Source organism: Mercenaria mercenaria, chromosome 2 (genome assembly GCF_021730395.1).
Source record: "Mercenaria mercenaria strain notata chromosome 2, MADL_Memer_1, whole genome shotgun sequence".
NCBI lineage: Eukaryota > Metazoa > Mollusca > Bivalvia > Venerida > Veneridae > Mercenaria > Mercenaria mercenaria.
Window position 1 is genome coordinate 71,767,875 of NC_069362.1, and position 24,784 is coordinate 71,792,658.

At 34.9% G+C, this 24,784-nt stretch overlaps 1 protein-coding gene across 29 annotated transcripts in view; it reads right to left on the bottom strand.

Moving 5' to 3' along the window:
• Window positions 1–24,784, bottom strand: part of LOC123564278 (cyclin-dependent kinase-like 2) — an 80,217-nt gene that overhangs the window by 38,163 nt on the left and 17,270 nt on the right. For 28 of the 29 annotated variants that reach the window (XM_045357704.2, XM_053536900.1, XM_053536896.1 and 25 more), the window contains exons 2-8: window positions 23,911–24,110; window positions 17,203–17,397; window positions 9,170–9,348; window positions 8,602–8,714; window positions 7,596–7,735; window positions 6,640–6,945; window positions 2,909–3,597 (exon numbers count right to left, since the gene is read on the bottom strand). In XM_045357704.2, coding sequence (XP_045213639.1) covers window positions 2,909–3,597; window positions 6,640–6,945; window positions 7,596–7,735; window positions 8,602–8,714; window positions 9,170–9,348; window positions 17,203–17,397; window positions 23,911–24,078 — 1,790 coding nt within the window. In that variant the 5' untranslated portion in view covers window positions 24,079–24,110. Of the gene's footprint in view, window positions 1–28; window positions 58–2,908; window positions 3,598–6,639; window positions 6,946–7,595; window positions 7,736–8,601; window positions 8,715–9,169; window positions 9,349–17,202; window positions 17,398–23,910; window positions 24,111–24,784 lie in introns of all 29 variants that reach the window. The other variant, XM_053536915.1, reaches the window with a different exon arrangement.

Sequence of the window (24,784 nt, forward strand, 5' to 3'; positions counted from 1 at the left end):
AATGATTAATGTAAAAACTACATCTTACAGTTTTTGAAGATATTTGGCAGCTGAAACCTGTTTTATAATACATAAACATTACATTCAATAATTATGTAAAACACTGGGAACATTTTCTTTGAAAATGGGTATACTTCAATGCAGAATTCAGAATTAAACCTTTATTCCATGATCAAACAAGAGCACCGCCTTGCGGGTGCTGACGCTCATCTGATTTTTTTTGTGTAATAGAAATATTGTCCTACCCATGATTTTCTAAGTCTAAAAAGGGCCATCATTCTTGCAAAAAGCAGGATAGAGTTATGTTTCTTGATGTACAGTGTCCACTTATGATGGTGAAAAACTGTTGCAAGTTTTAAAGCAATAGCTTTAATAGTTTATGAGAAAAGTTGACTTAAACATAATACTCAACCAAGAAAATGATTTTCTAAGTCAAAAAGGGGCAATAATTATTGCAAAAAGCAGGATGGAGTTATGTTGCTTGCTGTACAGGGTCAGCTTATGATGGTGAACAAGTGTTGCAAGTTTCAAAGCAATAGCTTTGATAGTTTAAGAGAAAAAGTTGACCTAAACATAAAACTTAACCAAGAAATCTGATATTTTCTAAGTCAAAAAGGGGCCATAAATCTTGCAAAAAGCAGGACGGAGTTATGTTTCTTGCTATACAGGGTCAACTTATGATGGTAAACAAGTGTTGCAAGTTTTAAAGCAATAGCTTTGATAGTTTAGGATAAAAGCTGACCTAAACATAAAACTTAACCAAGAAAACTGATTTTCTAAGTCCAAAAGGGGCAATAAATCTTGCAAAAAGCAAGATGGAGTTATGATTCTTGACGTACAGGGTCTGCTTATGATGGTGAACAAGTATTCCAAGTTTCAAAGCAATAGCTTTGATAGTTTAGGAGAAAAGTTGACCTAAACATAAAACTTAACCAAGAAATCTGATATTTTCTAAGTACAAAAGGGGCCATAAATCTTGCAAAAAGCAAGATGGAGTTATGTTTCTTGCTATACAGGGTCAGCTTATGATGGTGAACAAGTATTCCAAGTTTCAAAGCAATAGCTTTGATAGTTTAGGAGAAAAGCTGACCTAAACATAAAACTTAACCAGGCAACGCCGACGCAGACGCCGACGCCGACGCCGACAACCGCTCAAGTGATGACAATAACTCATCATTTTTTTTCAAAAAATCAGATGAGCTAAAAAGTAAGAAACGACAATGTAATATGTGGAACAAGTCACCTATTTGCAGTTTAAATATGGTTATTTTCGAGAGAAAGAAAGAAATAATGTTTGTATATGTCAGGCTTGAGTATGTTTCAAATTATGGTATAGCAACACCACTTTAACTGAAAACAAGGAAAAACTAGATGCCCACAGGCCACATGTCGAGCCCGCCCGGGTCTGGGAGTTGCATGTGACACTCTGTCGCATTGAGGCAAACATTTATGCCAAAAAAAGATTGCTTTATGCATGGCAAAGTTACAGCCTGGACAAGCTCTAAAATGACCTCTGACCCCTAAGTGTGACCTTGACTTTTGAGATAGGGACCCAAGGTTTGCACAAGTCTCATAGCGGTAAACAATTACGCCAAAGAAAAAAAGATTGCTTCATACTTACCAAAGTAATGGCATGGACAAGCTCTATAGTATAATGACTTTTGACCCCTAACTGTGACCTTGACCTTTGAGATAGGAATCTGGGGTTTGCACATGACACTCTGTCTCATTGAGTCAAACAGTCATGCCAAAAATAAACAAGATTCCTCAATGCATGTCAGTTATGGGATGGACAAGATCTGACATGGCCTTTGACCTCCAACTGTGACCTTGACCTTTGATATAGGAACCTGGGGTTTGCGCAGCATGACACTCCGTCTCACTGAGGTTAACATTCATGGCAAATATAAACAAGATTGCTCCATGCATGCCAAAGTTAGCGTCCGGACAAACAAAGCCAGATGCACACATGCATGCAGCCATTTGGACAACTATGTCTTCCCTTCTGCAAGCCGGCTCGACAAAAACTGTCTTAGGCTGGCATTTGTTTCTTCTATCATAGTTTGACAAACTTCAGGCCAGGCATATACACACACAAAAGAAAAGAATGCATTTTTAAATAAAGGACTAGTCAATAAACTAGTGGAAACTCTATAATCTATTCTGAAATGAATGAATAAAAAAAAGCTTAAATTTTTTAAAGAAGAGAAAAAGCATTAGACTTCTGTGTCGTATTTTTGGCTGGTTTTACTTGGGTTTAAAATCACACAGACACTTCTATATGTCCTTATTTTTTCAAAGAAAGTGTTCCTGCTTACTGAATATATCCTAACATAACTGATAACACTTGTCATAGAATTATGAAATCATAATTAAATGGCAAAGTGTAATTACATGACTTAATTAGAACATGCAACAACACACACACACTCACACATACACAGACATGTGCTGCATACCTGATACAAAAAAGACCAAAACATCACAACATGTATAAACAAAACAAAAATCAAGCACACATCACAACATAATATCAGATTCTATGGATGGACCCTTTTAACTTTATCAGTGCCAAATATTACAAGGTTTAAAGACGACTCTGTCACACAGTGCAATAACCCTCACCTAATTCCTTTACATGGACTGTATAAATGAAACCTTACATCTGAATGAAATTGCACGAATGTGAAAGCCTTTGAAAACCAGACGTTTTAAAGCAGTTGCTTAAAACTGAATTTCAACAAAGAACTAAATCTCTGAACGTCGTGCTAACTTGTGTCTAAATATAATGAAAGATAAAAGGACTAACTGAATGCACAAAACAAAAAACTCATAATACTTTGACACTGAATAAACTGTAACATTTTTTTCTGGAGTCAACCTTAGTATTAAGAGTATAGACAAATACCTGCTTAACGATGGGATTGTTGGTGTAGTGGTGGTAGAGTTTTGTAGGTTGAATCCTGACTGATGTATCGGTGGTATAGATGACGAATCCTTGTATGACACAGTATTATCCTGATCACGATTATCTTCCTTCTCCAGCTCAGATTTTTCTGACTTTTCACGTTTCTCTTTCTCATATTTAATATCCCCCTTTTCTTTACTATGCTCAGTTTTAGACTCTGTACCCTTAGCTCTTTCTACCCGATCAATACTGTTTTCTAATTTACTGTCACAGCGAGATTCTGTGTCTTTTTCTCTATCCCTCTCTAGTTTTTCAGTTTTAATTTTTTCCTTTTCCACTTTGTGGTCTTTGTCAGTCTTTTCCCCAGAGTCTCTGTCCTGCTTATTTTTTTGTTCTGTCTTTTCATGTTTCTCTTGTTTTAAATCTGCCTTATGTGCTTTGAAAACTTTAACATCTACTTTTTCCTGTTTATCACTTTTTTCTGATTTTTCCTGAGTTTTGTGACCTTTATCATGTGAATTATCAAGCAGCGTGTTATTAGTCTGTGTTTTATTTTTAGCATCAGAATGTGACTGATTGTCTTTATTTGGAGTGACAGTTGTTGTGGGTGGAGTCTTCTTGCTTCCACCTTTATCTGGTGGATCTGCCAACTTCCGCTTTGATTTGTCTTCTGAACTATTCTTTGACTCCTGAAGAGAAACCAATTTATTTTGATGACTGTAAGAATATGACAGCATACAAGGCTGAAAATATCAAAGACATACAGTTTTTATTACTTAAACATAAAAAATCTGGAATGGAATGTTTGACAGATTGTTTATTTACATTTTCTCATGAAAGCAGTCCTTCAACTAAGTTAACCTGACAATATATTCAATCACATTTATCTGTTACTCTTAAACATCCAGACAATTATTGGTAAGGTTTTCAGGTAGATAAATTTGTTTCAAAATGGGTGAGATTACATTTATTTTATTTAAGATTTAAAGTAAGAAGATTTATGTCTGTTGGTGTAATGCTAACTGAAGATCATTTGAGCCACGCCGTGAGAAAACCAACATAGTGGGTTTGCGACCAGCATGGATCCAGACCAGCCTGCGCATCCGCGCAGTCTGGTCAGGATCCATGCTGTTCGCTAACAGTTTCTCTAATTGCAATAGACTTTGAAAGCGAACAGCATGGATCCTGACCAGACTGCGCGGATGCGCAGGCTGGTCTGGATCCATGCTGGTCGCAAACCCACTATGTTGGTTTTCTCATGGCGCGGCTCATTTTTCATTTTTATTAATGCATCCCAACTGTATCTACTGGGGTTATATGGGCAACATTTGTTTCATTCAGTTAACAAATCAAAATATCTATCACAGATGCATTATTTTAACAAGAGGCATAGCTATCAAGGGGGCCAGATTATTTTCATATGTAAAACAAATAAACTTCATTCCATTTCAACTAGGGATGGGAACGAATACTGAAATCAGTATTCGAATATTCGGTTTGCCATATTCGAATATATTCGAATATTCGGTTTGTTTTAATGGAAGCTTTAAATTCTTATTAAGTGATTGGTATATACACAATGTATTCATTTGTTTTAAGCGTGGATCATCGTACGTAACAATGTCAAAAACTGTTTGTTTCGGGTAACCTGATCCTAACTAGCAAAACCTGCCGATCCTAGCGTTTTATTTCACGATTCTGTCAGTATAATCATGAACATATTTAACTAGTTCAGTGTTTTAGCTTCAAAATGATATAAAAACTCAAAACGATTATAATTTAGACCGTCGCAATTTTATCTAGGTCGTCCAATTCAAACACGTGACGCGCTGTTGTATTACCGCCGCCATTTGAAAATTTTCAATCGGCGTGTAAAAATCGTCGTGTAAAAGCAAGTAAACCTCCTTCAACATGAACTTATACATCAATCATATGTTATTTCTTGATTTTATTATAAAGTACTTCGAATTTAATTCGAATACGACCGATTGCCGATGAAAACCGATTCTGTGGATGGTCTGAAACGTCGTACAAAATATTGTGAAAAGATCGACAATGTCTACAAGTTTGGTATATTGTTTTCGAAAAAAAAATCTACAACTTGTTGCATAAAACAGGCGCCAATAAAAATGAACAAAAGATAAAAAGATATCACATTTACGCCTGATACAAACTGTTAATCCGTAGCGATGACCCCAGGTAATTATGCATTGCAATTTTCTTGTTAATTGGACATCTTTTGACATGCATCTGACACATTGACGCCTGTTGCAAACTGTTAAACCTTAACGATGGCCCCTGCCAAATATGCATTGCTATTTTCTTGTTAATTGGACATCTTTTGATACACGATAAACCAACATGAAATGGTTTTATTCTGTAGAATTAGCATGCTCATATTGCCCAAAACCAATGATACTTATTTTGAAATTTTTTTACGAATATTCGAATTTGATTTTCATATTCGAATATTCGACCGATTTTCGAATATTTGAATATTCGAATATTCGTTCCCATCCCTAATTTCAACAAAATTACTCATGTTACTATACAATGTCATGTGCATCTGCCGACATCATTTAAGTAATTTAAGTATGACAGTTCTAAGATCATTATAAATTTGATATGTTTTAGGTACACATGTTCATTTTAAAAAATATTGGATATTATATCTTAAGTGAAGATTACTTCTGATTAAGGAAAAAAAATAAAGTTTGTATACTTCTTAACATGAATATATTAACCCTTAGCCTGCTGCAGGCGAATTTAACAGCCTTTGCAATCAGCTTGGAACCAGATCAGACGCCGATTAAATCGGCGTCTGATCAGGTTCCAAGCTGTTTGCTACTCTGACAATATTTCTTAAAATTTTGGAGCAAACTGAATGAACTTTACAATTTTAGCAGACCACATTTCCAGCAGACGACAGTTTATCTGGCATGCTAAAGGTTAAGGTATAAACTACATCAATATTTCAATTAACCACACAAAAGCATAAAAATAAAAATATAACTTTAACAATCAGGTTGGGCTTTGGGTCATAAAACACCGCACTTATTTACCAAAGTTCTTATAACATCAGAAATAAATGTTCATATTTTTTTCCTTCAAGTTTTGACTTTCGCTCAGCAAAATTAAGGTCAACAGCACAAACTATGGACTGGTGATTTATATACATATAAAAAGTAATGTATTAAAAATGATTATGTAACAGGAACTTCTTGTCTGCCATATCTGAATTAATAAATAGTATATAGCAGAACCATGTTTTAATATATCGAAACAATACAATGAGGTTATATGCTTGCAGAATAATTTCAAGAGGAATGAATTATACATGTGGCATATTACAAATTCATATTGTTGAGATATGTGTTAAATGTTGTTCTACTATATATAATTTCAATTCTAATAGGTCTTTCATGTAAAAAAAGAAGATGAAATTGGGAAACACTTTGTATGTAAGGGACATGCACGTCTCTATTTCCTATGCCTATACAGTGTGTGTGAATCAAGTGTAACAACATTCTGTTCAATCATTTCTTTTCTTAAATGTCTTTTATATAAAATGGCAGATCATATGCAGTGGCACTAATTTTAGGCACATGTATGGCACCAAATAATATGTTGATGTGACGTCAAATTTCCGTGTTATGACAGAAATGTGCAGGGATTTTCATATTAGAAATTCATTGTAGAAGAGTTAAAATAACAGGGAATGTTTCACTTACATCTTTACTGTTAGGTTTATTGCCATCCTTACTAAGACTCTTATTATGGTCTGTATCTGCTTTAGAATCCTTTTTCACTAAGGGAAGTTTTTTCTTTTTCTTTGTTGTAGTTTTATTACTGTCAGCCCCTTCCTTATCATCATCATGAACTATAGAGTTTAACAATGCATTTTTCTCTTGCTCTTTGGTCAATCTAGCTTTCAAGTCATGTGCAAACTTTTGAGCAAATCCGTCCCTTGTGAAAAACTCATGTTTAAGAAGTTGTGAACATGTAGGACGATCATCTGGATCTAATTTCAAACAATCCTGAAAACAAGACAAGATTAACTGTTTTCTTGTAGTTCACCTGAAGTTCAATTTACAGTGTAAAACAGAGTGGAATATCAAATTTATCAGTCAGCATGTGTTTTCTTTGATGGTAACATATGCAGAAATTGCATTCCAGCTCAAATGATATCTACTGATGCCAAAGGCTGAGTACAAGCACTAACAAGGCTCACTTGTTTGTTTAAACATGTCACCATGTCATCTGAAAGTCATGAATTTTTACAGCAGTGCCAAATAGGGAGGGTGTATTGTGATGTTAGTTATTCAAAAACTCACTGTTAGACATTTCTAACTTCAAAATGATGCATCACTGAACCAACTAAAACAAGGTGATGAAAGCTAAAACTGTTACTATATGAATTGAGGTTTGTACAATTTCTATCAGAGTATGAAAGACATTTTTTGTGTAACCCATGAACTTCATACCCGAATGAAAGCTACTAAAGTGCCATTCAGTTCTTAAATTCGATATAAGATAAAACATTGACTATTGTGTACATGCAGTATTAACATTCTAATTACTGAATTCATCAGAAGATCAGGGTTGTTACTTTTTTTTCCATGCAAGGTTTAATAATTTATTTTGATATAATTATTTATCTGACAGAGTGGAGATTGTAATAACATACCTTTATAAGAGCTAAAGAAAAGTTTGACATTCTGGTAAATTTCTTTTCAATGGGAGTGACTTCTCTTACTTCAGGTAGACGCATACCAACAAATAATGGATTTCTCATGAACACTTCTTTGTGGCGAGCCGTTAAATTACCTGTTGAAGATAATTAATTCATTGATTCTCAATACACAATTAGACTGAAATTAAAAGAATGATTAAGTAGGTATATAAGATATGGTCAATACAAAATAAATTCTACACTAATTTACTTAGAAACCTATGAATGTTTAATTTCCCCCACAGTAAGAAAAGTCTATTTATGTATTTTTAGAGCCAGTTACTTTAAGGAAATTCGATACTTAAATGGCAGACAATTGTTTTTCGCTATCAGGACCTTTAACTTTTTCACCACCTATTTAGAGGGGCATGACTTACAGTTTCAAATTTTTGAAAACGGAATTAATATCATTCTGTAATTTTTTTTCAAAAAATCAAACCAAGTGTTTTTTTATGAGTATGATGCACAATGGATTAAATTCTCTCTTTTTTTGTGAGATGTTTACTAGATGTGTAACACTTTATGGTGTTTGAATGCTTTTCTTCATACTTCACAAACTACATCGGTGTTTTTACTCAATTTCTAAACAGCAGGCAAATCTTTTATATAGGGAAATAATGAAGCATCCTTACTGCTAATTTATTTTTGTTTCCATTTTGGAAAATATTTTTTCAGTCTCCATCAAACATGTAAACTGACCTTTGTCTGCATATTGCATGTTACTACACCTAACTAAATTCAAAGCATCTCAACTAGTATGAAAACAAAACCCCTGTCCTAGGTACCCCAATATCAGGACAATAACTTTATCAATAAGTCTTACATTTTTCCTGTCAGTTATATGTAAGTCTTGCATATTCAGTTTTTAAGTTGCAAAGCATATTCATTAAAAAAAAAAGGCATTCTGAACCGGACATCATATTAATTATATTAATACTTTGAGAAAAATAGAATATCTTACCAAATACTTTGACAATATGGTAAAGCTGATCAATGTCTGAGTCCCCGGGAAACAATGGTTCCCCTGTCAACATCTCCACCAACAGACAGCCTACTGCCCATATATCTACAGCCCTGAAAACACATGTTATTTAAAACACTGCCAGTTATACTGGATATCACACGTCCTACTGCAATATTGTACAAATTTTCAAATCAGCCAAAAAATTCCATGCTAAAAATTCTTACTTTTTCTTATATAGATTAACACTTTTATGAAATCAGTACATTAGAAATGCTCATTCAAAAACACCCTTCCATACATAAAATATGGTGCTTGTTTTCTTGCGTTTTCTTTCACATCCACAACAAAGGTCATATGGTGACTTCTTTGTTTTACTGGTTGAAGAACTCTCCAGGATCCCCATATACTAAAGATGACACAGAAAAATAACTGAAAGGCCATAATGTCATAATGCTTAAAACTCTTTTGATAATCTAGTACAACTGATCATTAAGTGTTACCTGGGTATTAGTTTTAACCCTATAACCTTCATATACTTCAAGAAAACGGATTTATTTCCTCTTACTTTCCATATTTAGTATCTCCAACAAGTAATTCTGGAGCTCTATACCAACGTGTTGCTACGTAGTCTGTGTAAATCTCTCCAGGCTGTGCCAGAGTGCGAGCAAAACCAAAGTCACACAGTTTCACAACACCATTCTTACTGACCAAAATATTCTCTGGCTTGATGTCTCTGTGAATTATCTAGGAATAAATGTAAAGATATTACAATTATTGCTGACTACCACTACAAATTTTCCATTGCATTTTAATGATTTAAGGGCAGGGGATAGTAAAACTTTTTCCATTCATGAATAAAAGAGGGTTTCACAGGTTCTAAACCTTTCTACAACTTTTTCAAATTAAAGCATATTAAAAGAATTTCCAAAGCATAAAAAGAGGAGTCTGTTTATAAGCATGTAAAATTGGCCATCCCTTGCATTAAAACAAAATTTATACAATTATACACATTTACAATTTGCCGCTACATGACACAAAATGTAAAATACTGCTGCTTTTGTTCTTCCAACAAGTTCATAGTTACAATTTTTCAGTCATTTGGAGTGATATAATGGCAAGTTTGCATTATTTCAAACCCTTATTTGCCAATTTCATGCAGCACCCACCTTTCCACAATACAAAACTGGCCCCTGCCAATTTCTGCAAAATTCTTGGTGGATGGAGGTTTTTCTTGTCTATCTTTTTAAGTGACTGAGTATCTATGCTGACTTTTTTTTAAACATGTTGATTAGCTGAACAGGCAATAGTTTATGTTTTAAAATGATTTTTTGTGTGTGGACTATTACCTTTTACAGTGAACGATTATTATGAATGAATCCTCAGGGGAAAATGGGTTATCACTCAGCATGAAATACTAATTCACAGAATATTGTATACAATGATTGTATTTATCCATTTTGGGAGTCTACATTTTGAACAATGCTAATCATTAATTATGTTGACTTTTAGATCATATCTTGGCATTATGTATTGCCCTATTATACCAGAGCAGATCCGAGTCAATGTATAAATATAGTCAGACAATAGAGAACAGGTATTCCCATTGTCCCCTGTCCAATAACGTCACCCACTCTATGCAGTCTGTTTGATTATTATATATTCAGTAGTTAAAACTATTCAATACCCTCATTTTTAACCAAGAAAACATTTTAATTTCAGTTTAAAGAATTTAAACGTTCTTGAAGGAAAAGCCCAATTGAATTCTATGCACTTCTATAAAAAACATTTTTTTTGGAAAATATATGTTGGCGCTAATGAAAAGCCCTTTCAAAGTGCAAAAATGGCAAAAATCATTTTATTAAAACCAATTGATGTACAACTCTGCCGACAGATCCCAGCATTTCAACTTTATCAATGCTGTCTGTGGAATAATGTTCAGCAACTGTCATATGCATATTTAAGACAACAAAGCCTACAAAAGATCCCTTTCATGACATAAACATCAATTCCTATAGAAACTATGTAAGATCACTAAAACCGATCATCAATTCATGCAATTTTTCTCCTTTTAATGACAATATAATACTGCAGGATTGGCAAGGAGATTTATCAATAACCATTCTCAATTGAAAAAAAACACCTATAATTTCTATACTTTTATGGATTTAAATGGAGAAATTACATTGTTAACTAGCAGATACCAAACAAGAAATAATAACTGGGCACAAACACTGGTTATTTTACATTTAAAACTGCCAATTATTATTCTATCAGTATTACCAACAGTTTTAAATGAAAGTAATTGGCACTGGTATATCATGCTGAACTGTAATATAAATCCAAATACCTATAAATCTGGTTATTGACAAATATAAGAAAAGGTCAGATAAACTGGTGAATTTAACTTTGATTTTTTAAATAAATAATTACCCCATTCAATGTCATGTTTGACAGAGTAAGTCAGTTTTCAGTAAACATATCTACTATTCTATGCTGCAGAGCTATTCATTGCTTCTTCCTGCAGACAACATTGTCACTCAACAGGGATTAGTATGTAGTCAGCTTCAGACAAGTTAACATACATGCAATAACTGCACTAAGCCAAGTATCGGGTATACTGACTCTTTTAATTTTTCAGTTTAAAGCACTACAGAACTTGTCTTTAATATTAGCACAATGACTTAACAAAACTAAAGCAACACTAGTCACCAGGGCTTCGGAAATTTGCCGGTTTGTCGGTTTTGGACCGATTATTGACTTTTCAGACCGATTCGTGAAGTGAAAAAACTAAAAAAATCGGTCCCGTAAAAATGGAGAAAAGTATAAATTTTGGTCTGATATCTCAATATACGACCACCTGCCAAGCAGGAAATTGTAGGTCGCACCCTCAGATAATCAATAAAGGTGTCAATCGGTCTGATTGTCACTTTGATAATCGGTCCGTAATTAGCGTGTGACGCAATCAGCGCTTGCGCGGCACATCCTTTAATGTTTGCAGACAGCCGACTGCAATGTATTAAACATTTTTGACTGGTTTCCAAATGTTTCTGACTGGATCCAAACCATTTCGACGGGGATCCACTTCTTTTATTTAGAATCCAACGGATGTTTTATTTCAAAAGGTTATGTCTGATCACGGGTAAAACAAGAGCACCGCCTTGCGGGTGCTGACGCTCGTCTGATTTTTTTTAGTGTAATAGAAATATTGTCCTACCCATGATTTTCTAAGTCTAAAAAGGGCCATCATTCTTGCAAAAAGCAGGACAGAGTTATGTTTCTTGATGTACAGTGTCCACTTATGATGGTGAAAAACTGTTGCAAGTTTTAAAGCAATAGCTTTGATAGTTTAGGAGAAAAGTTGACTTAAACATAATACTCAACCAAGAAAATGATTTTCTAAGTCCAAAAGGGGCAATAATTATTGCAAAAAGCAGGATGTAGTTATGTTGCTTGCTGTACAGGGTCAGCTTATGATGGTGAACAAGTGTTGCAAGTTTCAAAGCAATAGCTTTGATAGTTTAATTAAGAGAAAAAGTTGACCTAAACATAAAACTTAACCAAGAAATCTGATATTTTCTAAGTCCAAAAGGGGCCATAAATCTTGCAAAAAGCAGGACGGAGTTATGTTTCTTGCTGTACAGGGTCAACTTATGATGGTGAACAAGTGTTGCAAGTTTTAAAGCAATAGCTTTGATAGTTTAGGATAAAAGCTGACCTAAACATAAAACTTAACCGAGAAAACTGATTTTCTAAGTCCAAAAGGGGCAATAAATCTTGCAAAAAGCAAGATGGAGTTATGTTTCTTGATGTACAGGGTCAGCTTATGATGGTGAACAAGTATTCCAAGTTTCAAAGCAATAGCTTTGATAGTTTAGGAGAAAAGTTGACCTAAACATAAAACTTAACCAAGAAATCTGATATTTTCTAAGTACAAAAGGGGCCATAAATCTTGCAAAAAGCAAGATGGAGTTATGTTTCTTGCTATACAGGGTCAGCTTATGATGGTGAACAAGTATTCCAAGTTTCAAAGCAATAGCTTTGATAGTTTAGGAGAAAAGCTGACCTAAACATAAAACTTAACCAGGCAACGCCGACGCAGACGCCGACGCCGACGCCGACAACCGCTCAAGTGATGACAATAACTCATCATTTTTTTTCAAAAAATCAGATGAGCTAAAAACAAATGGTCACTGCATTTAATCATGTACATTATAGGTCTTTGAGTTAAAGAGACATTACACGAAAAACCGATAAAAATATTTTTCTATAACTACTTGATTTGAAAAAATTACATGATTCATTTGATGGGGCTCCAATTAAAACAAGTGCAGAAAATCGTCTTTGAAACCCGACTGTACAAAAAAGAAAAAGGAAAAAAATAATGGACCGGCAAACATGAATGATAAAGAAAACCGGAGTGGCGCTGTTTATCAAATTGGTCTTTTAAAAAAATGTTTCAAATTGAAATTTTGTTTACATCAGAAGAGAACTTATAACTTTATAAAATGTAATTGCTTTTTGAAGTACAACGAAAGTGAAATGAAATATCCGTGGCCAACCCGCGTGACCTTTTGGTACTATACATGCGGGAAATTCGATCTCAGTGTTCCCATAACGTACACATTCGGTACGCGGCAGACTATTCTTAAAATACTGAGGCTGTTTAGCAGAGAATGTGTCGTGTAATTCACGTTGACGCATTGTATTTTATAGAATTCCGTCGAAGAATGAGGAAACATCACAAAGTATCGGCCATGTATACGGTACCGAAGTCACGTGCGTTGGCTTTTAGACGAGTTACGTACACGGTGTCAATGCCGGCAATTTTATCCTTACAGGAAAAACATCGAAATTTAAACAAAGTAACGATCACACATAACACTGAATAACTGTCTTCATTGTATGGTAACTCGCGATGACCGGTAACTCAGTTTTAATGCATGACATGCTTATTTCTTTACTCTATCATGTTTTACAAAATATGTAATATTGGGAATGCGGTGGGTGGGGTAGCGCCGATGTCAGGATTTTCGTTTCGGACCGATTGAGTTATCAAAATTTCCGGAGCCCTGCTAGTCACTCAGTACAACAAACTTCTCTAATGACCTAAAACACCTTGAATTAAGAGTCAAGTTGCAGGAAATTGTAGCAGAATACAAATGATCTTCAAATCTTTCCAGTAATAACATGCCTATGGTAAGAATATCAATGCATGGAATGTCTGATAATCATTTCATTAAGAATTCAACTGATAATCCTCAAGAGTATTTGGACTAGTATATTCACCAGTATAACAATACTAGTTTATAGTCTGAAGTTTCACCAAACACTAAAATCAAATACTTCCATCCAGCTCCATACATGTCAAACACCAAAATATCTGGGACATTTGCTTAAAAATTAGCAAATGTCACTAGGATACCTCAAGAAACATATTATACAAGAGGGCCATGATGGCCCTATATCGCTCACCTGATATCATTGTACTTGAGGACAAGAAGGTCCTCAGAAAAAATATCTAAGTCCAAAAGACAGGAACAACAACGGGAAGAAATTTAACCAAAAAGAAAAAAAAATCTTTCAAGGTATAGATATGTTAAAATACACCTAAAAATTGGAGGTACCATCCATGTTGTACCACAGAAAACTGGTCTCTTGTTTTCCCTACGGCCAATAATAAAAAAGTTACTAAAAATAAGCTGATTATAGTAACGTAAAAAGGAAATAATAAAAAAACAAGAGGTCCATGATGGCCCTATATCGCTCACCTGTTATCATTGCACTGGAGGACAAGAAGGTCCTCAGAAAAAATATCTAAGTCCAAAAGACAGGAACAACAATGGGAAGAAATTTAACCAAAAAGAAAAAAAAAATCTTACAAGGTATAGATATGTTAAAATAGACCTAAAAATTGGAGGTACCATCCATGTTGTACCACAGAAAACTGGTCTCTTGTTTTCCCTACGGCCAATAATAAAAAAGTTACTAAAAATAAGCTATTTATAGTAACGTAAAAAGGAAGTAATTAAAAAAAATATTGTAAGTGGACAAAAGAAGGATCTGCCAAATAAATCTTTTGACATAAATGAAATTTCAGATCAGTATCTTCAGTAGTTATGGAGATATAACAATTTTAATCAAGGGAGGTAATCAGATATAAAATAACTTTGGAACCTATGATTGGATCTGATTTGTCATGGAATCCAAGATTTATTGTTGTTGATATTTTGGAAGTTTGTATCAAGCAAAACCATAAATGAAGTCTCTATATGGCTGCAAAAGCCAAAATAGCCAATTTTGGACCTTTAAGGGGTCATAACTCAGGAACCCATGAAGGAATCTGGCCAGTTGAAGAAAGGAAGCAAGATCTTGTGGTGATACAAGTTGTGTGCAAGTTTGGTTAAAATCAAATCATAAATGAAGCTGCTATTGTGCAGACAAGGTCAAAATAGCTAATTTTGGCCCTTTCAGGGGCCATAACTCTGGAACCCATTAAGGGATCTGGCCAGTTCAAGAAAGGAACCGAGATCTTATGGTGACACAAGTTTTGTGCAAGTTTGATTAAATTCAAATCATAAATGAAGCTGCTACTGTGCAGACAAGGTCAAAATAGCTAATTCTGGCCCTTTCAGGGGCCATCACTCTGGAACCCATAAAGGAATCTCACCAGTTCAAGAAAGGAACCGAGATCTTATGGTGATACAAGTTGTGTGCAAGTTTGGTTAAAATCAAATCATAAATGAAGCTGCAATGGTGCAGACAATGACAAAATAGCTAATTCTGGCCCTTTCAGGGGCCATAACTCTGGGACCCATAGTGGGATCTGGCCAGTTCAAGAAAAGATCTGTGATCTTATGGTGATACAAGTTGTATGCAAGTTTGGTTAAAATAAAATCATAAATGAAACCACTATCGTGCAGACAAGAAATTGTTCACGGACGGACGGACGGACGGACGAAGGGTGATCACAAAAGCTCACCTTGTCACTATGTGACAGGTGAGCTAAAAATATTGTAAGTGGACAAAAGAAGGATCTGCCAAATAAATCTGTTGACATAAATGAAATTTCAGATCAGTATCTTCAGTAGTTATGGAGATATAACAATTTTAATTTGAAATAAATGGAGGTAATTTGACATAAAATCAGTCCATAGTTATCTACCCTGATTGTCTCAGTCCAACTAATAACAATAATGAAATTTCAAATAAGTCCTGTAAGTACTTACTGATATAAATCCATGTTGATTCCAATCAGGGGAGGTAATCAGATATAAAATAACTCTGGAACCTATGATTGGATGTGATTTGTCATGGAATCCAAGATTTATTGTTGTTGAAGATATTTTGGATGTTTGTATCAAATAAAACCATAAATGAAGTCTCTTTATGGCTGCAAAAGCCAAAATAGCCAATTTCGGACCTTTAAGGGGTCATAACTCTGGAACCCATGATGGAATCTGGCCAGTTGAAGAAAAGAACCAAGATCTTGTGGTGATACAAGTTGTGTGCAAGTTTAGTTAAAATCAAATCATAAATGAAGCTGCTATTGTGCAGACAAGGTCAAAATAGCTAATTCTGGCCTTTTCAGGGGCCATAACTCTGGAACCAATTAAGGGATCTGGCCGGTTCAAGAAAGGGACCGAGATCTTATGGTGACACAAGTTTTATGCAAGTTTGATTAAATTCAAATCATAAATGAAGCTGCTATTGTGCAGACAAGGTCAAAATAGCTAATTCTGGCCCTTTCAGGGGCCATCACTCTTGAACCCATAATGGAATCTCACCAGTTCAAGAAAAGAACCGAGATCTTATGGTGATACAAGTTGTGTGCAAGTTTGGTTAAAATAAAATCATAAATGAAGCTGCTATTGTGCAGACAAGGTCAAAATAGCTAATTCTGGCCCTTTCAGGGGCCATTACTCTGGAACCCATAATGGAATCTGGCCAGTTCAAGAAAGGAATCAATATCTCATGGTGATACAAGTTGTGTGCAAGTTTGGTAAAAATCAAATCATAAATAAAGCTGCTATTGTGCAGACAAGGTCAAAATAGCTAATTTTGGCCCTTTCAGGGGCCATAACTCTGGGACCCATAGTGGGATCTGGCCAGTTCAAGAAAGGAACCGTGATCTTATGGTGATACAAGTTGTATGCAAGTTTGGTTAAAATAAAATCATAAATGAAACCACTATCGTGCAGACAAGAAATTGTTCACGGACGCACGGACGGACTGACGACGGACGAAGGGTGATCACAAAAGCTCACCTTGTCACTATGTGACAGGTGAGCTAATAAAAAGGCATTTGTATGGTCAGACCACAGACTCAAGAATTGTCAGACTGGTATTATATAAATGCACATTTACCAATGACTGGTAAACTGGTTTTATGACATTGAACCTTACTGATTTCATAGGACTATAGTACTTCATGCATTAGCACTTTTGGTCAGACATAACCAGCATGTTTGGACCATGCTTCAAGCCTACTTATCATTGTTCAAATGTTGTAGATGATTTTTCATTAACTTCATTATGCTACTCCCAGCTTGTGACTGTCATTTTTTTCTGAGACTGATATGTGTTGTTTGAAATACTTACATGGTTTGCGTGACAGAACTCTATTCCTTTGAGTACCTGCCAGAGTATCTTTCTACATGTTGTTTCATCAAGACCATTAGGACATTTCTCTAGCTCATCCAGTACAGTGTGGTCAACAAACTCAAATACCAGATATAGTCTCTTCTTTCTCCGAAACACTTCCAACAAGTTCACCAGATTATCATGCCGTAGTTGCTGCAAGTAACAGTATTACTCAAAATTATATACAACTTACTATTGTAAGTTCTTATGTATTATACAGCATTATTCATCAAGATTCTTATGAACTAAGGTAGAAATTTAATATAAAACTTTGATAACATCATCTTATGTGTAGCTTCTTACTCTTGAGTTCTATACCATAGTTCTGAGTGACTATCTAGATATAATACTGGTGGAAGACCCAAGCTGCCCATCTCAGCATTGTAACAGGCACTTGCCAACACCTTGGTAGAACCACAGGCCGACAGTAAAGATGCTTCCACATATGAAAGAACTCTATAAGTGGCGAGACTCAAACCAGCACTGGTTAGATAGTGACTGAAGTAGTAAAAGACTAGAGTATATAAACCTGAAGATAGGCAACATTTTATACAAACACAGTGAAAATCTGAAATTCAAGAGTCACCCTATATTTTTTTAATTTTCAATCAGTGCTACTTGATATAAATTCAGTCGTATATAATTCGTGTGTAATGTGAACTTCAGGCTGTTCATTTTGTTATATCAATAGTAAATAAATGTGACACTTAACCAGTCCTTTAAGAAGGATTACAATTATAAACCACTTCTACTGCTTCAATTACAAAATGTCTATAGAAAATATATAACAACATTGTTTACAGCTAATCCCAGATTAGAGAAAGCCCTTCACAAGTTACACTGTAAAGAATGACTTAAATCAGAGCTATTAATTTATTCAAATTAAAAATAGGTATGAACCTACTAAACCAATTATAATAGTTGAATAGCTGAAAAATAGTGAATACCAGGTGTCTGAGTACAGCTGTGGAACCACTTTACCAATAATCTGTGTTGTCAGAAACACAGAGTTGGGCTGCTAGCAGTGTGATTTTTTTCCAAGTAAATATCATACAGTAACCCACCACCCTCACATCAAAAAGGGCAGCACTCAATCATTCAACAATTTCTAAGCCAAACTGAGACCTTAAAGGTCCAAGACTAAGGAAAGTGAACATTTTAATTTCTTTTAAAAAGCACAGAAACTATTTCATTTTATTGGAAAATGAAAGTTGGTATGTAGAAATTCGAAATAAATCGTAGTTTATGTACAATTATTTTTCTACTAAGTATGAAGAAAGTTAAAAAGACCTGGGGGGGTCATTCTGTCGATTCATTGAAATTTCAACATAATACACATACATTTCTTTGAGTTCCAAAGACCTTCTGTAAATTTTGACCTGCCAATCTTCATTATTTAGTGCCTTGCAGAAGTCTATGCACTGGCTATGAAAAAAATTGCCAACTCACTTTCCCTTAGTAATCACAGTGTATAGACTCTCTGTACGCCCAACCGGAAGTCGCCAAAAACTAGGCGTTCAGAAATCAAAACACAATTTTTTGCTGTCGCGGATGGCTTGGATTTTCATTGTTTATTTCGTTAATATAGCACGAAGTAAGTGTATTTTTTTTTATTTTACGTATCGATATGGAATTACTGTTTACGTGGATACCAAACACGCCTGTTAAAACTCTTAATATACTTAATTTCAAGTCAAATCACGTGTGGGTATTTGTTCGATTTTGTAATGAAGCTATCAATTCTTTGAAATACATGTATCTCAAGCTTTTGCAAAGAATTGAAACCTTCGCTAATTCATAGATAAATATCTTACGCGTCGATAAATACCAGCATGACTCTATGGTAACGAATACGCTTTTAGGAAAATGTGTTTTTCAGAGACATATGTGCCGATTACACTGTCCCACTATTCGATATATTACTGGCCCACTAATCGCAATTTTTAAAATCCGGACTGAACGCTTAGTCGAAAAACTGTACGCCTATTCAAAACTTCTTTTCATTCTTATATTTCAATGTTTTGACTTTGTTTTATGATAACCAAAAGTTAAAATATAATAGTTATAACTTCTTTCGTTTTCGTAACAGTCATGGACCAGTTTAAATGCTATTACTGCAGTGTCGATTCCACTTTTCGTTTGTGTTTATTAGTAAGCATTTATCAAAATAAATTGGTCTAGCACGGCGCAGCTGTGCGCCTAACTCATTTTGGTAAGTGCGTACTAATAAATTCTAACCTGCATAGTGTTTGAAACTGATTTTTGCAATAATGACTAGATTCGTTACACATAAATCACTAGCGCATAATTCATTTAATCGTTACGTGGCACAACTCAGTGTTTGATCAATTTTCGGCATCTCAGAGACTTGTTCGGACTTTACGACGGGAACTTTATCATCTCTCACAGAAAAGAAAACAGTTGCCGTCGGCGCGGTAACTGGTAATTTCTGCTTATTTTAATATTCGGCTCTAAAGCATCGCTGATATCATTCAAAATCAAGCAGATCGAAGCTAACACCCGGTTCTTTTTCGTTTCGTTTTCATTCATAATTATTGAGTATTCGCTACAGAACAAACTGAAAATGACCTGGCTCCTAGTGATTACATCAGTTGATCTACATGTATAAATAATATGAATAAAGCTACCACCGTCTTGAAAGATAGATGAGCGGGACTCATTTTCATTGCACACTTTGACTGTACAAAGCAACCAGGCAGACAGTGCGTGTGTCTGTAGGCGGAGCTTAAATTCAAAAAGTAATTTCAAACACTAAGTACAATACCTTGAGTTACATTGACCTTGGGTATAATGGACACAGGGACCCTGCAGAAAAGGCTTTGTTTCTATGCTGTACAATGTTTATGCGAAGTTACAGTAAGGAATAAGCAAAAGTAAAAAAGATGTGACGAAAAAAAGGTTGCCTTAAGACTTTTAACCAAGAAAGCCAACGGCGAAGCCGGGGCGAGAAGAATTGCACCCCTATTCCCGAATAGTCGAGCTAAAAATACAAAGAAAAAAATAAAGTGTCCTGTCACACTGAGCGAAATAAATACATACATGTATTTTTTCTCGTATGTGAGCGGAAACACGTATAAACATTCATAGCGTGTGTGTCTGTAGGCGTAGCTTAAATTAAAAAAACAAGAGCCATGTCAGACATGGCTAATCCCCCCACTGGGCATATCATAATTGAAGGATGTGGTCCGCATCAGGGGTTTTAAGATGTGGAAGAAAGAATAAGTCAGTAGTGAGGTGGTTTACTGCTAAATTTTATTAATTTTCATGAAGAGTATAGCTATGATGTTTTTCTATATGGCTACTGTAAAAAGAAGGAATGGAAAGCTAACAGGGAACAAGAGTGCCAGAATGTCACAATATATGCCCGTCAAAGCAAATTTCTTTACTCTAGCAGCTGTATTTGCAAATGGAATGTTAATTTTGTGGTTGTTTAGTAATCATTGTAAGTCTTTTGTTTTTTAAAGTCCACAAAAAAACTCCTTACTAGGTAGAGATACCTTATATATAATAAAATTAATAAAATACACCTAAAACTGGAGAGTAACATCTATGCTGTACCACAGAAAAGTGGTCTTGTTTTTTCCCTAGGGTCAATTATAAAAATGTTACAATATAAGTTATTTATAGTAACAACTAAGGGAAGTTAATCTATAAAAAAAAAAAAAAAAAAAAAAAAAAAAAAATTACAAGTCCACACAAAAATCTTTATCATGAAGAGACTGGTCAAAATACACCTCAAAATTGGATTTAGCATGTTTGTTGTACTACAGAAAAGTGGTCTCGATTTTTCCCTACGACTAGTAATGAAAAAGTTACAATAAAAGCTATTTAAAGTAACAACAAAGGGAAGTAATTCTAAAGAAGGGAACTGCGCATGACACTTCGTCTCATGATGGTGTATAATTGTGCCAAGTTACATCAAAATCCCTCCATGCATGAAGAAGAAATGCTTCGGACAAAGTCATTCTTGTATCTGACCTTTGGCCTCTAAGTGTGACCTTGACCTTAGGCCTAGTGACCTGGATCTTGCGCATGACACTCCGCATTGTGGTGGTAAACATTTGTGCCAAGATATATCAAAATCCCTCCATGCATGAAGAAGATATGCTCCGGACAAATTTCTTTAAGAAAATATGATAAAGGGGAATAACTCAAAAAATAGGCAAGGTAGAGTTATTGTTCTTGCACACTGCACTTCCTCCCAATGTGTTCTATCAGTGTATGAAGTTTGAAGAAAATCCCTCCAGTACTTTTCGGGTTATGCTCCGGACAAAATGTTTTAAGAAAATATGATAAAGGGGAATAACTCAAAAAATAGGCAAGGTAGAGTTATTGTTCTTGCACACTGCACTTCCTCCCAATGTGTTCTATCAGTGTATGAAGTTAGAAGAAAATCCCTCCAGTACTTTTCGGGTTATGCTCCGGACAAAATGTTTTAAGAAAATATGATAAAGGGGAATAACTCAAAAAATAGGCAAGGTAGAGTTATTGTTCTTGCACACTGCACTTCCTCCCAATGTGTTCTATCAGTGTATGAAGTTTGAAGAAAATCCCTCCAGTACTTTTGGAGTTATGCTCCGGACAAATTTTTTTAAGAAAATAAGATAAAGGGGAATAACTCAAAAAATAGGCAAGGTAGAGTTATTGTTCTTGCACACTGCACTTCCTCCCAATGTGTTCTATCAGTGTATGAAGTTTGAAGAAAATCCCTCAAGTACTTTTGGAGTTATGCTCCGGACAAATATCGTTGCGGACGCACGGACGGACGGACGGACAGACGGACGCACGGACGGAGAGCATTTCTAATATCCCCTTCACCTTTGGTGGGGGGATAAAAAAATGTCAAACACTAAGTGCAATACCTTGAGTGACATTGACCTTGGGTATAATGGACACAGGGACCCTGCATAAAAAGGCTTCGTTTGTATGCTGCACAATGTTTATGCAATGATTACAGTAAGGTTTAAGCAAAAGTAAAAAAGATGTGACAAAAAAGGTTGCCGAAAAAATTTAACCAAGAAAGCCAGCGCGGAAGCCGAGGCGAGTAGAATAGCACCCCTATTCCCGAACAGTCGAGCTAAAAAAAAAAAAGAAAAAAAGAAATACAAACAAAGTGTCCGTCAAACTGAGCGAAATAAATATATATTTTTCTCGAATGTTAGCGGAAACACGTATAAAGATTTTATTTCTTGTCCAAGACAAGGACATCGTTGGTGAAACAGACTAATAAATACTGTTTCACAGTCGCAAGTGAAATACAATACAAAATTTATATTTCTTAATTCAAGGAGTACAGAGTACAGAGCCTGCAAGTCCAAACACTTCGTTATTTCTTTATTGAATAGGCGTACAGTGTTTTGGCGAATAGTGGAACAGTTTTTATATAAAGTTTTGCGACTAGGCGGCCAGTGCATAATTCAGATGCATGTTGAATTAAACAATATTTCAACTATTTAGGATTGTAAATTCATATTTGTAAGTATAAACTCATGTGCATGAATTGATAATGTAACATTCAGAAGCGGTTCTGACACGTATTTCCTTCGCACTTCCTAAATAACGGGCATTTTAGCCTGAATGCATCGTCTTTTGCTATGACCAGTTGCGTTTTTGGTGAAAATACGTTTTATTTTCATGTGTTAGTGTCTATTTAACGGCAGTTTGTTGCAGAGACATTTATCATACATTGAAAAATATATACAAGAAGAATATTTATTTTAAATAGACACAGAAAAACATAAAAATAATTACTACCGACAGCTTCCAACAATTTGAAAAACGAAAGTGAACGCCTAGTTATTGGCGACTTCCGTTTGGGCATAAAGAGAGTCTATACACTGTGGTAATGGACCTTTAACTTGGCAAAAATTACATTATGCTCCGGTAACTCCGTTATTTCATTACAATTTATTACAATCAAATATGTATAAAAATTAAAATTTCATTATGACCACAACAACTTGCCAACAAATTTCAAATAAAATTTCCATATAAGGGCTATAACTTGAATTCATTTTAACAATGAGTTATGTAAGTACGTTTGATGACTAGGATGTCTTGATGAGGCATTTGCCATTAGGAAGGACTTTCAATAGCCTCGTCAGTAAGCTATCTGCAAAACTTCACCCGAATTTTGCAAGTTGAAAAAGGCTACCATTTACAAAAACGTAACCAAGAGTTATCTATGTTGATTACTTTAGTAGGTCTGTTGACTGGAAGCATGAGTGAATTTTCCATCCAATCTATTTAGTTGTTTCTAAGATACAGCTGGATATTTAGTTGCAAACAAACCATACTGAATTTTCTACGATGGAAAGGGCCATCATTTACATCAAATTTTACAAACAGTTATCTAACTTGGTTATTTCAGTAAGTCTGATGACTGGGAACATTGTGTGCTGTTTCAATTCAATATAAGTAGTTGTTATTTAGATAAAATTTGATAGCTCGTTGCATGCACAGGTTCAACCAAACTTTACAAGTCGAAAAAGGTCAATAAATTAAATTAAACCAAAAATTATGTAACTTGATGATTTTGAGAAGGTTTAATGACTGGAAAGCCTTGATTGAAGTTTCCATCCACTACACACGAAGAGTCAAGCTAAAAACACCAAAACAGCTTGAAGTAGAATGTTGAGTACTAACCTTGAGCATCCGGACTTCTCTAAGAGCGATTTTTTTCACCATCTTATCATCCTCACTCTCCAGGAACTTTTTTATGGCAACAAGTTGTCCAGTATCTTTGTGGCGACATTTGAGCACCATACCATAGCTGCCCTCCCCGACCAGCCCCTGGTTCTCATACTTCTCCATCCTGAACCTCACACTCTCTCACACCACTCTATCTACAATACACAAACATTAACATATTAAAGTTTCAGGTACACAGGTATCAGATTGCAGAATACACAAATATTAGTCAAAACTTTAGGTGTTAACATCTTGAAATTTTGAACAATAATTACAGATACACAGCAAATTTCAAGATCATGTCATATTTTCTTTGATTTTGTATTGATATGGAAGTCTGATGCTAAACAACCCTAACAATAGTTTTTCATAGTGACTTTATCTCCCAAAAATCAAGTGTACTGTGAAAGTGACCAGCGTTACTAACATTCTTCTTGCCTTTTTTACAAAATATCTAAAACTTATTTAAACTCAGTTCATAACTTTTCAGTCCCATATATACATTCTATACCACATTTGGCAGAAATGAACATGCTGAAGATTTTCACACAACTGTGAGGGGCTAGCTTTAAAGATATCCAGTGTCCATCCTTCACTTCAGTATTTTATCTTTAGATATTTACTTTAAAATGAAGAAAATCACCATCAAGTGTATTTAACTGTAATACATACTGTGAAATCATTTGAATTCGCTGGCATGAAATTTCGCGCAAAGGTGAAAAAAGGACTGTTTCGCGCGGGCTTTAATTCGTGCATTTTCAATTTATAAATGAAAAAATAAAATTAAAAAATGATATTAGCGCGGTCTTAAATTCGCGCATCGGTTCTT